At 48.0% G+C, this 15,997-nt stretch overlaps 2 protein-coding genes and 1 pseudogene across 7 annotated transcripts in view; 1 reads left to right on the top strand and 2 right to left on the bottom strand.

Moving 5' to 3' along the window:
- SAP30BP (SAP30 binding protein) overlaps positions 1-7,798 on the bottom strand; it is a 34,023-nt gene extending 26,225 nt beyond the window's left edge. Inside the window, exons 1-3 of one of the 2 annotated variants that reach the window (XM_059996371.1) lie at positions 7,665-7,798; positions 6,118-6,227; positions 3,647-3,694 (exon numbers count right to left, since the gene is read on the bottom strand). In XM_059996371.1, coding sequence (XP_059852354.1) covers positions 3,647-3,694; positions 6,118-6,227; positions 7,665-7,770 — 264 coding nt within the window. In that variant the 5' untranslated portion in view covers positions 7,771-7,798. The remainder of the gene's footprint in view (positions 1-3,646; positions 3,695-6,117; positions 6,228-7,664) is intronic. The other variant, XM_059996372.1, reaches the window with a different exon arrangement.
- On the bottom strand, positions 1,055-1,878 carry LOC132414364 (deoxycytidylate deaminase pseudogene; annotated as a pseudogene).
- A 509-nt stretch (positions 7,799-8,307) lies between the features above and the next one.
- RECQL5 (RecQ like helicase 5) overlaps positions 8,308-15,997 on the top strand; it is a 38,194-nt gene continuing 30,504 nt past the window's right edge. For 4 of the 5 annotated variants that reach the window (XM_059997711.1, XM_059997710.1, XM_059997708.1 and 1 more), the window contains exons 1-6: positions 8,308-8,762; positions 9,603-9,724; positions 11,337-11,855; positions 12,451-12,556; positions 13,329-13,440; positions 14,841-15,003. In XM_059997711.1, coding sequence (XP_059853694.1) covers positions 8,636-8,762; positions 9,603-9,724; positions 11,337-11,855; positions 12,451-12,556; positions 13,329-13,440; positions 14,841-15,003 — 1,149 coding nt within the window. In that variant the 5' untranslated portion in view covers positions 8,308-8,635. Of the gene's footprint in view, positions 8,763-9,602; positions 9,725-10,619; positions 10,687-11,336; positions 11,856-12,450; positions 12,557-13,328; positions 13,441-14,840; positions 15,004-15,997 lie in introns of those variants that run through there. The other variant, XM_059997712.1, reaches the window with a different exon arrangement.

The following is a 15,997-nucleotide window of genomic DNA, read 5'->3' as shown; positions in this document are numbered from 1 at the left end:
GAACAGTAGTTCTTGAAGTTGATCTGTGGACCCCTGGTGGGTCTGCAAGGTCAAAACTATTTGTGTAATACTAAGACATTATTTGCCCTTTCGCTGTGTTACATTTACAGGGGCAACAATGGGTAAACTTCTTGGCCCTTTAGAATAAATCAAAGCAGCGGCACCAAATTTAGCAGTAGTCATACTCTCGGTTTAAAAAAAGCAAATTTCACTTAAGAATATCCTTGAAGCAGTAAAAATGATTCACCTTGATCACTGAGTACATTTTAACATTTTGTGTGACTGAGCTGCAGGCTGAACTAGCTGCTTTCTTCACGGAATATCACTTTTACTTGAAAGAATAACTGACAAACTATGGTTATTCAGACTTACGTAGCTGGCAGGCATTTTCTTAACAACAAAGCCCGCAACTTCAGGGAAAACTCTCATGGTATTACTTACTGGCAACGATAAAATTCAAGTCCTCAAGCAAAAATTAGACTCTGGGAAAATACATACTTCCCACTGTGAGCATGACAACTTTCTGATACTTCATGGCTTGTTTGATGAGATCAGAAATGTCACTAACAAATAAGATTTTTTTTGGATACTACAGAACAAAATGTGTCAACATTTAGGAGACCTGCATAACTCGGTGAACCAACATTGTCCAAATCTCTAGTGTCTGATGATGTAATATCATGTATGGGCAAAAGAGCCATTTAAAGTGCGAGAGACCCGTGGATTTAAGTGAAGCAGAGTCCAAAAAGTTCATTGATTCACATTTTCGTTGCAACTAACCTTTAGGAAACTACCACCTGTTGAGTTATGATGAAGCATCAAACATCCACAAGTACTTGAAGGGCTATCAAAATACTCTCCTCTTGGGCTTCCCTAGTGGCGCAGTGGTTGAGAACCCGCCAGGGGACGCGGGTTCGTGCCCCAGTCCGGGAAGATCCCACATGCCGCGGAGCGGCTGGGCCCGTGAGCCATGGCCACTGAGCCTGTGCATCTGGAGCCTGTGCTCCGCAACGGGAGAGGCCACAACAGTGAGAGGCCCGCGTACTGCAAAAAAAAAAAAAAAAAAAAAGTTATGTGTAACTTTAAGATGAAAGGCATCAGCAGCTGCTTAGAAGAGGATAATCCAATCTTCTGGAGACTTAATGAGATGTAAGTCACTGGAGCTTCTGACTTGGTCTGCTGTTAATTGAATCAAAGTCAATGACAATCTGGCTGCACTTTGGTGTGAATTTCCTGAAGGAAACCCTGGCCATTTCAAACATGAGCCTCGCGGCTATTGTCTCATTGCTGTCGTGGTATTTATCAGACATGAAAATAACTTCTTTTATCCCGGCCTGGATGATGAGCTTAGCACATTCATTACACGGGAACAAGGCGACATACATGGTACAGCCTTTCACGTTGGCTGAGTTTTTGTTCATAATGGCATTCAGCTCGGCGTGGCACACCTAAGGGTATTTGGTATCCGGTATACTCTCCGCTGTCCTCCTCCAAGGCAAGAGGTCATCACTGCATCCATTTGGCATTCCATTGGACCCCATGCCCACAATCTTGTTTTCTGCATTCACGATGCAGGCTCCCACCTGGGAATTTGGATCTTTGCTCCTCTGTGCTGATAAGAAGGCCACTGCCATGAAATACTCAGGCCATTCCAAATAGTCATCACGTTTTTTACAGGGAAATTCGCTCATGCTGGGTCCACGCGGCCCTGCCGCCCACGTGGCAGCTCCTCTCGGACGCCCCGGAGGCCACCGCGTGCCCCGCGAGGTTGACCAAGTGCCGCCGGCCCCACGCCGCTTCCCCAGCAGCACGTTGGACCGGGAGGGGGCGTCCCCGCGGCCGCCCGCTGCCCCGGCCGCCCCTCCACTCCCGGCCCGCGACCTGCAGGCCGGCGCCCGTCCCCGCTGCCGCCGCCGTCCCTCCCAGGAAGGAAAGAGGGCTGGATTTTGTGTTCTCATTTCTGAGGGCTCCCTAACAGGAACAGAAATTGTTCCTTGAGGACTTTTCATTTCACAGATTGGAAATTCACACGACTGAATGAAATACAGTAACGCACATCAGTCAACCTCCACATGGGACCAAGAAGGGGGAGGCTGAACACAAAACGACACTAACCAACTTCCCCATCCTACCCCCTCTCTTTCTTGGCCATTCTTCCTCTCTCATACAGGAATGTCATTCCCAGGGGATTTGCTGTATTCCAGAAGGGGTGACAGTTAAGGGCATGCACCCTGCTCTCCAGCCAACTTCCCCAGGAGGCTTCAGCTTCAGGCAAAGGCTGGCAGCTGTACACATAAAGGCTCCAGGTCCCACAAATCCTCCTTTCTGTCTACACCTGAAGCCCTGACACTTGGCGACCCCCAAGGCTTATTTTATGCACAGGCTCCAAGGCCCAAATACCCCAAACACTAAGACAGAAGATGGACACTAACACTACTGACCATTTTCTTTCTGTGAGCCCAAGCAGAGCTGGACGGTCCTTGATGCAGGCCACGGGTCTACCCTCCTGCTAGTAATGCTTGGCCAGGTTCCGAAGCCTGCATTCCTCACTAGGCACAGAAAGGAGCTGGCATTTGTGGTTTGTAGGACAACATTTCTTTTTTCTCCTGCATGCTGGTGCCTAAACGTTCTTTCTCGGTAAAATTTCTTATCTGCATCATCCGCAGCTCTTCGTGGGTTTATTTCAATGGTTGGCACAGTTCTAGCCAATCACAAAATCAGCTCAAATTTGGAACAGCTCATGCTATATTTTTGGATATACCCCTGCTTTACCTTATAATTGGGGATAGTTCTCCTAAATTCCACTAGGACACCCTAAAGGCCTCAGCTGGTTTTAAAGCAGTTTTTAGACACAAAACTTGGTCCCTATTCCCCAGGCCCAGAGTAATGGAATTACTCTTTTGCTTTGAAAAAAAAAAAAAAGTTTGTCCCCCAAAGAATGCTTCCTCAACAGGCACATTTGTATTAATGCCCAGCACACAGTACCCAACACTGGGGGGACAGGGTGGTGGTGGTGGTGGTGTGTGTGTGTGTATGTGTGTGTGTGTGTGTATGTATGTATACGTGTGTGCCTTAACCTTCATCACGATGGGGTCAAGGATATGTAAATTACTCTCAGCTGCTACTGGGATGGAAACAAAAGAAGAAATGACTATGTTGTTTCAAAACAAGCCATTGTGTGTGGTTTACCCGAGAGTGGAAGGGCACAAGCCTGGAAAAACAAGGCTGAGGCTCAGCATCCCCCGTAGCTGGGAGAGGGCTCATTTCGTCTGGCTCTCTATGCCCTTCTTCACATCTAGACGACTAAAGAGAGCCCATGGTACATGAGGCAGCCCTTACGGCTTCCTGATTCTAAACACATTCCCACACCTGACCCCCTGCAGGGGCAGTGACCCCCAGAGCCCACCTGGGTTTGGAGCAGAGGTGGGCTGCTGCACTCAGCCCAGCCTTTCACCTTGGCAGCAAGGCTGGAAAGTGAGCTGCCTCAGGACAGTCCAGGGTAGCCTCCAGGCTTCTCTCCCTCGACTTACACATGGTTACACAGTATGTTAGTGAGACAGATCTTGACTAGACACACGAACTGAGCCATATTGTTAAAAATGCCTTGTTCGTATCCAGCCACCCCACCACAGCCAACACCAAATACCTTTGGGTCATCAGCCTCAGGTTTTTCAGTCTCTGAATCGTCATCTTCCTACAAGACAAAGAATTTAGAGGATTAAGCTTAAAGGACTGGGCCTGAGGTTCTCACATGCATAACAGGGTTTGGAGCAAATCTACCCAGCCTGGGTTGTCCCACCAAGAACCCCTCCCCTACCATATGACCCAGGCTCTAGAGAAAGAGAAGGGGAAAAAGAGATGTTGCGGGGGGGGGGGGGGAACGACAACGGCAGCTCAAAGTTGTTATGCCAGCAGTGCCATAGCCTATATTAATGAAAATGCCTGAGATTAAAAACCACAAACACAAAAATGGAGAAAGGTGGCAATATGCTTGAGAAAAGGATAAGATCGGGCGCCACAGGATAAAACAGAAATGGCGTTTCCAGTGAAGTATCGGTGATTTCAAACCCGGTATGAGTCTTTTTTTCCTTCTTTGTCTTTCATATACACAAATACATCAGACTCAGAGCTCCAATAACATTGTTCGCCCCCGGAGTGCCATGACCCCCACACGCTATACCCCAGCGCTTCAACCGGCAACACCTGCACCAACATGAACAGTAGGAAGGTAGGCATCAAACGACCAGGGCGAGTGAGCGGGGAAAGGCAGGACTGAAGGGCAACGCCCAGCCTGTCCTGGGTCCCAGCTGAGTGGGCCCTGCCTCCATGCAAGCGCTCACAGAACTGCCGGTGACCCGTTCCATCCAGCCTCGCTCCCTAGCCAAAGGGCCTGCCTGACACAAAGCACCACGTGGGCAAGGCATTTTCCAAAGTGTGCCCTGACCCCACCCAAGCCAGCCCACCATTCCACTACATGCTAACGAAGGTCAGAGATCAGCTACCCTGTTAGGTAGCTATAATCCATATCCGTTCCACTACCCAGCACACCCCAATACGCGGGAGCCATGACTTAACATCCAACAGAAAACGGTTTCATTTGAAACTGCTTTTTTCAATCACTTTAACCCCCAAATTAAAAAGCCTGCCAGATGTTAATATAAACACCACCTGAGAGACCTGAACTACACTGATGGCTTTGAGATTTAATTGTCCTGCAAGGCAGCAGTGAGCCAGAGGTTTTAAACGCAATCTCCAAAATCTCCTCCAAATGAAACCCATCAGGCCAAATACTCAGAGATGTAGCTCAGCCAAGTACAATCACGTTTTAGAATGTCTACATTGGGATTGGATGCGAGGATTTTACTAGAATTTGAAATAAAGCTTAAATCTGGTAAAAATTCTATGCAAAGCAAATACAGAATAACACTTCAAAAACACACATCGTGCAAATTTGCTGAAGAAAATAGTTATGGATGTTAAGCCACTATGTACGCACTTAAGAAAAGCAAAAAAATGAAATAACTTACAAAGCTTTTCTAAACAATTTTAGTCAATTCTGAATTATCAGCAATCATGGGGGAGGGGAGGCCTAAGGGGATAAAAAGGTCTTCCAAAACAACAGAAAATACAAAACGCGTTTTTGTTTAATTTGTAAAGCATTTTATCCCCGCCCTCCCCCCACCCCCCGCTTTTTTTGGCCGCACCTCACGGCTTGTGGGATCTTAGTTCCCCAACCAGGGACTGAAACTGGGCCCTCGCAGTGAAAGCACAGAGTCCTAACCACTGGACCGCCAGGCAATTCCCTGTGAAGCATTTTAATGTTAACATTTAAGTATCAACGAGTAACAAAATTTTCAAACAAATAATATAGAACACTGAGCGTTTTAATTAGAGCTGTTGCTAAATAACCAGATTTTATATTGAGATTCAACTTTGTATGTCTCTGTGTTAAGCACCAGCCTGAATCCTTGTTTTTCTCCAAACTTTAAAATTCTGGCCCATGATGCTCAGGTGACAGTGTACCTAAAGTCTTTCTGATTAATTAAGATGCAAGTTCTCTTTCCTTTGATAGTCAGCACATACTAAACACCAGGCAAGATTTGTGATCAAGAACACTTTGATAAAAAGTGCCAAGTAAAAAGTCAAGAAAGGAGTTAATAAGGATCAAAGCACAAATAACTGTCCTTCCTTGTCTTTCTAATAAACCGAAAAATTTGAATGAACCCCAACCAAGATTACAAATAACACAGAATTGAGTGCAGATATAAATGATACACCAATTAGGATGAATGCACTGTTACAAATGGAATAAATTATCTAAACAGGGAAAACCAACATAAAACACCCATGGATATCTGTGTTAAATAAAATTGTCCACTATCTTTTCCCCCAAGTTTCAATTCAAAGGTTAATACAAAATGGTTCAGGTGAAAACGAACTTGATTTTCAAATAGAACTACTGATAGCCAACCCAGTTTCCTCAACTGATACTTAAGAAAATAAAAGTGGGGGAGGGGATGAAATTAGGCATGAAATGGAACACTGTTGGTACAGGTCAGAAAGTTTCTGATAAATGGTCCTCTGAGCAGCTCTGGATTTGGGAACAGACTTACTTACCGACTGTTTGCTATTCTCATCCTCCTCTTCTTCATAGCCATCTTCATCACCCCCGAGGCGAGAAAAATCATCCTCTCCATAGGCTTCAGATACCAATCCGCCCTTCTCCTCTTAAACAGAAGAGAAAAATAAAATGAATGAATGGGGAAAAGAATGCAAAAAAACCCCACCTGAGTTGCCAGGACTATCTCTGAAGAGAAAAGGAAACCTAAATCTCATGTAAGTGACCTTAGGCCCAGATTCTGCTTTTCGGAAGATCACAGAATTTAGTGCATGAATTCATTAAAAGAACAGGGAAGAAAACCAAGTAATATTAAATTCCGTTTCTAATGCTTCCAATCCGCCTATTATGCCAACTGAAGCCTTCCCTTCTCTGAACAATTATACCATGTTGTTTAAACATCTCTTTTGAACAAACGTATGGACACCAAGGGGGGAAAGTGGTGGGGGTGGGGTGGGGGTGGGTGGAGGGGGTGGGATGACTTGGGAGATTGGGGTTGACATATATACACTAATATGTATAAAACAGATAACTAATAAGAACCTGCTGTATAAAAAATAAAATAAAATTCCAGAAAAAACCCCATCTATTTTTATCTGCATATGTCTACCTTGTATCATAGGCACCAATGAACTTGTCTTCTCATCAAGACAAGGACTCTGTCATTCTCGATTTTGTGTGTCCTCCCCTAGGAACAGGACCTTAAATGGGGGCACCTGGAGAGGTTCCCAATCATACCTACTTGAGAAACAAAATCTTTTCCTACGTTTAAAACAAAAACAACAACAAAGCCCCCCAAAAAAACAAATTACTGGGAAACCACCAGAGAACTTCCTGACAGGCAGAGACCACAGAAAACTGAGAGGAGTTAACCCAGTCCAAGGCCCCCCGACCCCCATCACTTTCCAAATGAGGAAACCAAGGCCCAGGCACGTTGGGTAACTTGCTGCCTCTCTACGTCCCCATATAGATCTGTTCCCATTTCTTAACACTGTGATTCTTAACCAGGGTGGAGCAACAAAATCACCGATGGGCTTTAACAACTCACAAAGTAATGGAATCACCAAGAAGCCTTGGAAAGCTCACAAATGCCCAGGTTCTTCTCCAGATCTACTGAATTAGACTCCCTCGCAGTGGAGACAGGATGGATGTATTTTTAAAAGCTCCAAGATATGGCTAAAGCATATTGTTAATTAAAAGTTTCGCTCTCCCCCACCAAACAACAAGGCCGGAGAAAATAGGTGGTGGTTCAGTAGCCTTGGACCCTCTCCATCTTTCGTCCATCCTTCTGCCCAGCACGATACCCAGCAGGGAGAAGACTTTCAGTAAGTTTCGGAAGAATAATCCAATCAAAAGAAGGAGACGGTCCATTCTTGCTACAGAGCATCTAACGCTCCGACTATCCCAGGACCCTGAACGCCCTTCGGGGCTCCAGAGCCCGATACTTGGGGCACAATGACCATCTCTTTCCCTCCCGCCTGCTAGGGGAGCAGCATTCCGAGCAGACATCCGATTCTCCCCTTCCAGCTCCCTACTCGGGCCTCACCAGCTGTGCCGCCCGCCGTTTCAACTCCTGCCTCGCCGTCAGACTCGGGCTCTGAATCTTCCGCGTAAACTGCCAGAGACGACAGAACACTCTTCTTCCCCGCCATCTTATTCCCACAGCCCCGGCGTGGCTCACTCCTATGACTCCGAAGAGCCGACTTCCGGGCGGAAAGACAACTACTTCCGGATCCCAGGAGACTCCGCGCCCGTTTCAGACCTAGAACCAATCAAAACGGCCGTTTCCGCGTCTGGCTCCGCCCCTCGCGCCAAAGCTTGCGCAACGTCATCACTGCGCGACGGATACAAGCTTGTGTGGGTTTACCTGACGTTGCATTCCCAGCAATTTGGCTTTTGAGAGTTACCTGTGGCTTATGGGGGTCTTCGAGTAGTTCCCGAGCCAGCGGGCAGCAACTGCCCGACAAGAGCCCCTCGCTCCTTGGGGCCCACGGCCGGCTCTGATATCTTGGGGTGAAGAGAGGGAGGCTTCGGCTGGGGAAGGGAGGAAAGAACAGATCTAGGGTTCAGAGGAGGAAAAGGGAAGAGCTCTCCTCTGGGCGCGGGGGTCGTGCGGGGGGAGAAGGGGTCGGGGTCCTGGGGGGAAGAATGGTCGTCATGGCTGTGCTTATAGAGCAGAGGGTGGATCTTAGAAGAAAATTCCATCTTCTCCAAACTGTTCTGAAGACATTTGTGTTTTTTCTCGTGATCTGATTTCTAGCTCTGCGCTTTACCGTGGCCTGGGATAGTTGGGTGTTTTTATTTTCACCGAGCATAAAATTGGAGATAATTACCCAGGAATGTATTGCTTGAGGCTGTTCACCTGGAGCTATATTATTAGAAAATAATATAGTTTTGAGTGTAATAAAGCAAACTTATAGAAAAAATAAGTAGGCTTTGAAAAGCAGAACAGAGGGTTCTCCTTGCAACCATATATGATCATCACCTTTGCCTTAACCTTTGGCCACTGTCGTCAAGATGAGTACCAACTCTTCCTCTCCTTTTGACCCTGAGCGTCGAGTCCGGAGCACGTTGAAGAAGGTCTTTGGGTTTGACTCTTTTAAGACGCCTTTGCAGGAGAGGGCAACCATGGCTGTAGTGAAAGGTAATGTTGCCAAACTACCTGCATTTATGTTTGTGCTGGCTATACCATAGCGCTGCCACTACAGAAGGAAGAACACCTTCCTTCTGACCCTTCCTTCCTCCCCACCCTTGGGCCATATTTGGTTTTGGAGCTCTTGTAGATCTGTCACCCAAAACTTGCAGTTTTATTGGCAGAACCACCCAGCTGTTCTGGTTCTGATATTTCGTAGACAAAGCTAAGGTTGTCTTTGAAAACAGCTCATAAATTTCCTTTCTCCTTTTTGTGTAGGCAGTGAGGTGGAGGTGGGGTGGGGGCATGGCAGGAATAGCCGAAACCAGTCACCTTCTAGGTAATTCCTGTGTTGAAGATTGAGTGGTCTGGGTCCCAAATAGGCAAGGAAGGAGTAATAATATTATAAAACAGAGATATGTTGACAAATGGTTGTTGTCAAAGGGGAGCAGCAGTGTCATGTTAATTACATTATAACACTTATAAACAAAAGCCCTCTAAGTGACGTTGTTTCCATGTCTATACAGATATGCCCACTCATCCAGGAGTATTCAGCTTTCATGGATGTTCAGTTCAATCATCCGTAGCCCAGCAGACTCAGACTTCTTACCCTTGTAGTTGTTATTGCCACTACTGGAAATGGTTTGTGTGCATTGCCAGATCTCCCTGGACCGCTTCCCTTTTCGTAGAAAGGATGGGAAGAGAATTGAGGTTATACTGAGACCCTTGTACGTGCCAGACACTCTGCGAGGAGTTTTTCCTACATTTTTGTTTAATTTTCAACAGCCTTGATGAAGGGGAGAGATTAAAAGGCAGGAAGCATTGAGATGTTGCCTTCTTGTATTTTTGCAGGCGACAAGGATGTCTTTGTGTGCATGCCCACAGGGGCAGGAAAATCCCTCTGCTATCAGCTCCCTGCTCTGTTGGCCAAAGGCATCACCATCGTGATCTCTCCTCTCATTGCTTTGATTCAGGTGAGGCTCAGGGGAATGAAGGTGGCAGCCCAGAAAGTTTAGAGGAAGGTGTTTTTTTTGAGGGGGGGTGGTTAATAGCTGGAAATTTTACTTCTCCTTTCTTTGGTCTTTTTTAAAAAATTAATTTATTAATTAATTTATTTTATTTTGCGCTGTGTTGCATCTTTGTTGCTGCACGTGGGCTTTCTCTAGTTGCAGCAAGTGGGGGCTACTCTTTGTTGTGGTGCTTGGACTCTAGGCGCGCGGGCTTCAGTAGTTGTGGCACGCGGGCTCAGTAGTTGTGGCTTGCGGCCTCTAGCGCATGGGCTCACTAGTTGTGGCACACGGGCTTAGTTGCTCCGCAGCATGTGGGATCTTCCCCGACCAGGGATCGAACTTGTGTCCCCTGCATTGGCAGGCGGATTTTTAACCACTGCACCACCAGGGAAGTCCACCCTTCTCTGGTCTTTTGCCTCTTATTTTTCTTTGATTTGCCTATATCCCTCTCTGTATTGGGTTTCTGAATCACCCAAATGTGGGGTTCTCCACTAGTGCATATCACTCTGGTGGGTTATGAATGAGTCTTCTGTGTTTTGATGGCCTGAGGTCTCTCACCCTCCTTTGTAACTTTTTGCCTGGAGGAATATGGAACTGTATGTGTATGCACATACACACTCTCGTATGTACACATGCGCACTCTTTTTTTTTTTTTTCAGTCTTCATAAACTTTTTTTTTCCCCCTTTTTGCGATACGTGGGTCTCTCACTGTTGTGGCCTCTCCCGTTGCGGAGCACAGGCTCCGGACGCGCAGGCTCAGCAGCCACGGCTCACAGGCCCAGCCGCTCCGCGGCATGTGGGATCTTCCCCGACTGGGGCACGAACCTGTGTCCCCTGCATCGGCAGGCGGACTCTCAACCACTGCGCCACCAGGGAAGCCCACATGTGCACTCTTGATGTTATAGAAGATGCAGGTGGATAGAGAGGTATAAATCAATATGGGGGAATCCCTGGTATATTCTGCTTTATTCTGGCGAGAGCACAGCCATGAGACAGAAAAAAAGATGAGAAACTTATTGGGATGTTGTTAACATCTGTTCTGTGCTTCTGACTATATTTAAGGCCTGCAGATGGACTGATAGAATCAGAAATGAGGAAGTGTGGCCGTTGGTTAAGAGCCATCCACCATGAAGAAAAGGAGAGAGAGAGAGAGGATAGAGAACAACAGTAACAATGCTTAGTGCGTGTGTCCTAGTCTCAGGCTCTGTGATAAGTGTTTAGGGGCATTAACGTACCTTCCAAGTATAAATTTTCATTTAATTCTTAAAACAATCCTATTAGGTAGTTTTACTCTTTTTATAGCAAAGTGAAAGAATGAGAGTGAGAAAATTGAAAGGTTAAGGTTAAGAACCAGCTGAAGAGCATGTGGTAATTGAGCCGGGATTAAATCCACATCTATCTGGCTCCACACATCAACCACTTCACCTTCTGTACTTCTTTTTATGCAAAGAGAAGACACGTTAGAGGGTAGGAGAAGGATGTTTTATGGCTGTGAAACACCCCAGGGAGTCACAGTGACGTTTACCACTGAGGCCTGAGGGCCACTTATAGTCCCCTCTCCCGCTTCTGCCCTCAGGACCAAGTGGACCACTTGCTGGCCCTGAAGGTCCAAGTGAGTACCCTGAACTCAAAGCTCTCGGCACAGCAGAAGAAGGAGCTGCTCTGTGACCTGGAGCAGGAAAAGCCCTGGACCAAGCTTCTGTACATCACGCCAGAGATGGCGGCTTCTGCCTCCTTCCAGCCCGCCCTAAACTCCTTGGCGTCTCGCCACCTGCTCTCCTACCTCGTGGTAGATGAAGCTCATTGTGTTTCCCAGTGGGGGCACGACTTCCGTCCTGACTACTTGCGTCTGGGAGCCCTGCGCCCCCGCCTGGCCCACGCCCCCTGTGTGGCTCTCACTGCCACAGCCACCCCGCAGGTCCGAGAGGATGTGTTTGCCGCCCTGCAGCTGAAGCAGCCAGTTGCCACCTTCAAGACTCCCTGCTTCCGGGCCAACCTCTTCTATGATGTACAGTTCAAGGAACTGCTTCCTGATCCCTATGGGAACCTGAGGGACTTCTGCCTTAAGGCTCTCGGACAGAAGGCTGATAAAGGGGTGAGGGCATTGAGGTTGGGGGGCCGAGGTACATCAGGGGCGGCGGGCTGCTGTGTGCGGCCTAGAGAAGGATTCTCATTTCCAGGCTCTTTGCTTTTCTAGCTTCCTCAGCCAGGACTAGCCATAGCTTCTTAAAACTCGTGCACAGAGTTGTCCCTTTGGTTTCCTGGCCTTGTCCCCCTTACTGGGGTTCCCGTGTCCCGGAGTTCTCCTGTTGGGGGGCCTTTGCAGACCTATCCAAGGCTCGTGGGGAGGAGGCAAGGGTTAGAAAAGTTGGGTTTTGAGCTGCTTTGGTCCTGCCTTGTTAGAAAGTAGCAGGGCTGTGCTAGGTGGTCTGCCTCAGAGGAGACTGTGAGCCTGACGAGAGAGAGTTAGAGCTGCTTTTAAAGCAGGGACTTCCCCGGCGGACCAGTGGTTGGGACCTGGCTCTTTCACTGCTGGGGCGTGAGTTCAGTCCCTGGTCAGAGAACTAAGGTCCTACAAGCCGCGTGATGCGGCCAGTAAATAAATAAATAAATAAGAAGAGCAGGCTGCAGTGCGATGGGTTGTTTTGTTCTTCTCAATGCTTACTTTCTTCCCGTGTCTCCCCTTTCAGTTGTTGTCCGGCTGCGGCATTGTCTACTGCAGGACGAGGGAGGCCTGTGAACAGCTGGCTATAGAGCTCAGTTACAGGGGCGTGAATGCCAAGGCGTACCACGCAGGTAAGGGGCACCTGGGCCACGTGGCCCTCCTTACTCTCAAAAGCCTCTTTTTTTTTTTTTTTTTTTTTTTTTTTTGCGGTACGCGGGCCTCTCACTGTTGTGGCCTCTCCCGTTGCGGAGCACAGGCTCCGGACGCGCAGGCTCAGCGGCCATGGCTCACGGGCCCAGCCGCTCAGCGGCATGTGGGATCTCCCCGGACCGGGGCACGAACCCGCGTCCCCTGCATCGGCAGGCGGACTCCTAACCACTGCGCCACCAGGGAAGCCCTCTCAGGAGCCTCTTAGCTGGTCTTTTGTTCCTTAAGAATCCTGGATAATCAGGTGGTTCATCATCTTTTTCCAGATACCCAGGCAGAGCTAAAGTGATTCACTTAAATTCACAAAAAGGAGTTTAGACCCAAATGAGATCTAAAAGGAGAATTGTGACTCCTGAATTCTTATTGTCACCCTGTGCCCACCCAGCAGCAGATGATGAGTTTTTTTAGCCCAGGTATTGGTATCATGGAAAGAGCACAGGCTCTGGAGGCCAATGGACTTGGGTTTGAATCCTGGCTGTCACATTTATGGAGTGCTCTGTGCCACACACAGGCCTGGGTCTCTATGTTTACTGGCTCAGGCTTGGTGGGTTAAGTACCTGGCCTGAGGTCATACAGCTGGTAAGTGATGGATTCAGTGTGTGTACTGTGCCCAGCACAGTGTCAGACTCAAGGTAGACCTCAGGGGAAACCCAAGGGAAATGCAAGTTCCCTTCTTCACCTTCCCCTCTTTTCTAGGACTGAAGGCTCCTGAAAGAATGCTGGTGCAGAACGAGTGGATGGAGGAGAAGGTCCCTGTAATTGTTGCAACTATTAGTTTTGGAATGGGAGTGGACAAAGCCAATGTCAGGTGAGCCCTTGTTCTTGTCTGACTTTGCCAGTTGGGGCCTGGCTCCGGGGCGGGGGGGGACTCCTGGTGCTCTGTCTGGGGAGCCAGGTCTGTGTGTCCTTCTAGGGCCAGAGGGGAAGGAGGCCCCAGGATAGGGTCCCTGGTACATAGTCCAAACGCTGACAGGTTCTGTGCACAGTTCCTCTGCTCCCTGGTGATGGCACAGCACAGTTCTTCCATCCCCCAGAAGAGGGGGCAGCATGCAGACCATCAGGCTCACCCTTTAACACAGCCCCGCTCACTCCCACCTTAGCATCTGGAGCCTGTGAGGGGGTGGAATGAACTATCTTAAAACTGCTCCCTGTGCAAAACTGAAGGCAAAGATCTCGTTCCCGTCACTCCTTGTTACTGTTTACTGGACAGTCCAGAAGAGATGGGTACATCCCAGCCTCCTAGCCCCACACTGGCCACTGTTGGGAAGTCTTTTACCTCCAGGCATGCTTGACCTTCTGGAGACATTTTGGGCTGCAGCCTGAAGCCCTTTGCTCTGATTAACACCAACAGTAATGCCTTGTGTGATTTACAGAGCACTTTTGCATACGTGGTCTTGTTAAGCCTCATAGTGACCCTGAGTTGGTCAGGGTAGGAATTAGACTATGAACTATACTTGAGATAACGTGGACTTTGGAATCAGGGTTTGAATCCTGGGTCAGCTGTGTCTTATAATGGATCAACTTTGGAGTCAGACACTCCTAGGCTCAAATCCTAGCTCTGCTGTCCCCTTGTACAAATTTACCTCTCTGAATCCCACATTCATTGTCTATAAAATGAGACTACCTCACATGATGGTGACTGTAATGATTTTTTTTTTTTTTTTTTTTTTTTGCGGTACGCGGGCCTCTCACTGTTGTGGCCTCTCCAGTTGCGGAGCACAGGCTCCGGACGCACAGGCTCAGCGGCCATGGCTCACGGGCCTAGCGGCATGTGGGATCTTCCCAGACCGGGGCACAAACCCGTGTCCCCTGCATCAGCAGGCGGACTCTCAACCACTGCGCCACCAGGGAAGCCCCACTGTAATGATTTAACAAGACAAATATATACACTGGCTCATAGTAGGTACTTCATAAGTATTATCCTTTTTCCTCTTCAAAGATGTTATAAAGGACTTACCCAGCTCATAAGTGTCCTAATCTTGTTTCGTTAAGTCCGCTAGTTTTTCCATGGGCTGCTCCATGGCGAGAAGGCCTGCTGAAGGACTGCAGGGTCCTAGCCATGCTTACTCTGGGGCCTATCTCTGCCTCTCTGCCTGCCAACCTCCTGCTCCTGATCCCTGTGGAGACCCCTGCTCCGCTGACTGGGAGTCACTTCTCCCCTCAGCTTTTCTGCCACATCTCATGCTGCTTGACCCTTGGATCTTACAGGTTTGTCGCCCACTGGAATATTGCCAAGTCTATGGCTGGGTACTACCAGGAGTCTGGCCGGGCGGGCAGAGACGGAAAGCCTTCCTGGTGCCGTCTGTATTACTCTAGGAATGACCGGGACCAAGTCAGCTTCCTGATCAGGAAGGAAGTAGCAAAACTCCAGGTAAGTCCTGGGCAGTAGGAGCCCTTCTTGTCCGAACCCACCGCTCTGCAATTTCTGAACCCAGATGGAGCTTCTGTAATCTGGAGGGCTGCTCCTGAGGCTAGAAGGTACAGCAAGGTGGGGAATGGGGTGTTGGTGGATAGCTTATAACTAGGTTAGACTTTTTTCTTTATACTTAATTGATCTTCGTACAGTCTGTTGTGTGTGTGTTATTTTACATAGTCAAGATCAATCCTGCCTTGTTTTAAATTAGCATTGTTACATAAGCATTTTCCCATATTGTTGTAAGTTCTTTGATTTTAGCCTTTTTTAAAAACTGGTTGCATATTCTTTGTAGAGAACCTAGACACAGACTCAGGAATATAACAGAACTTGGTGTATGATAGGTGGCATTAGAAATCAACAGGAAAATGACGAACTGTTGAATAATTTATTCTAGAAAAAGATAAAATAGAACACTACTTCCCATGCATATACATATGAATTACAGGTGGATTAAAGACCTCAAAAAACTGTAAAACTGGGCTTCCCTGGTGGCGCAGTGGCTGAGAGTCTGCCTGCTGATGCGGGGGATGCGGGTTCGTGCCCGGTCCGGGAAGATCCCACATGCCGCGGAGCGGCTGAGCCTGTGAGCCATGGCCGCTGAGCCTGCGCGTCCGGAGCCTGTGCTCCGCAACGGGAGAGGCCGCAACAGTGAGAGGCCCGCGTACCGCAAAAAAAAAAAAAAAAAAACTGTAAAACTGGGGAGAAAATATTTCATGGCCTTGAGGAAGGGAAGAGTATGTCAAGATATTTTTTTTTAAATTAATTTATTTATTTTGGCTGCACCGGTCTTGGTTGCAGCATGTGGAATCTTCATTGCGGCATGTGAGCTCTTAGTTGTGGCATGTGTGCAGGATCTAGTTCCCTGACCAGGGATCAAACCTGGGCCCCCTGCATTGGAAGCACAGAGTCTTACCCACTGGACCACCAGGGAAGTCCCTATGTCAAGATT

This window comes from Delphinus delphis, chromosome 19 (assembly GCF_949987515.2).
Source record: "Delphinus delphis chromosome 19, mDelDel1.2, whole genome shotgun sequence".
Lineage (NCBI taxonomy): Eukaryota > Metazoa > Chordata > Mammalia > Artiodactyla > Delphinidae > Delphinus > Delphinus delphis.
The sequence above is the reverse complement of the archived record's forward strand: the minus strand, read 5'-3'. Positions and strand labels throughout refer to the sequence as shown.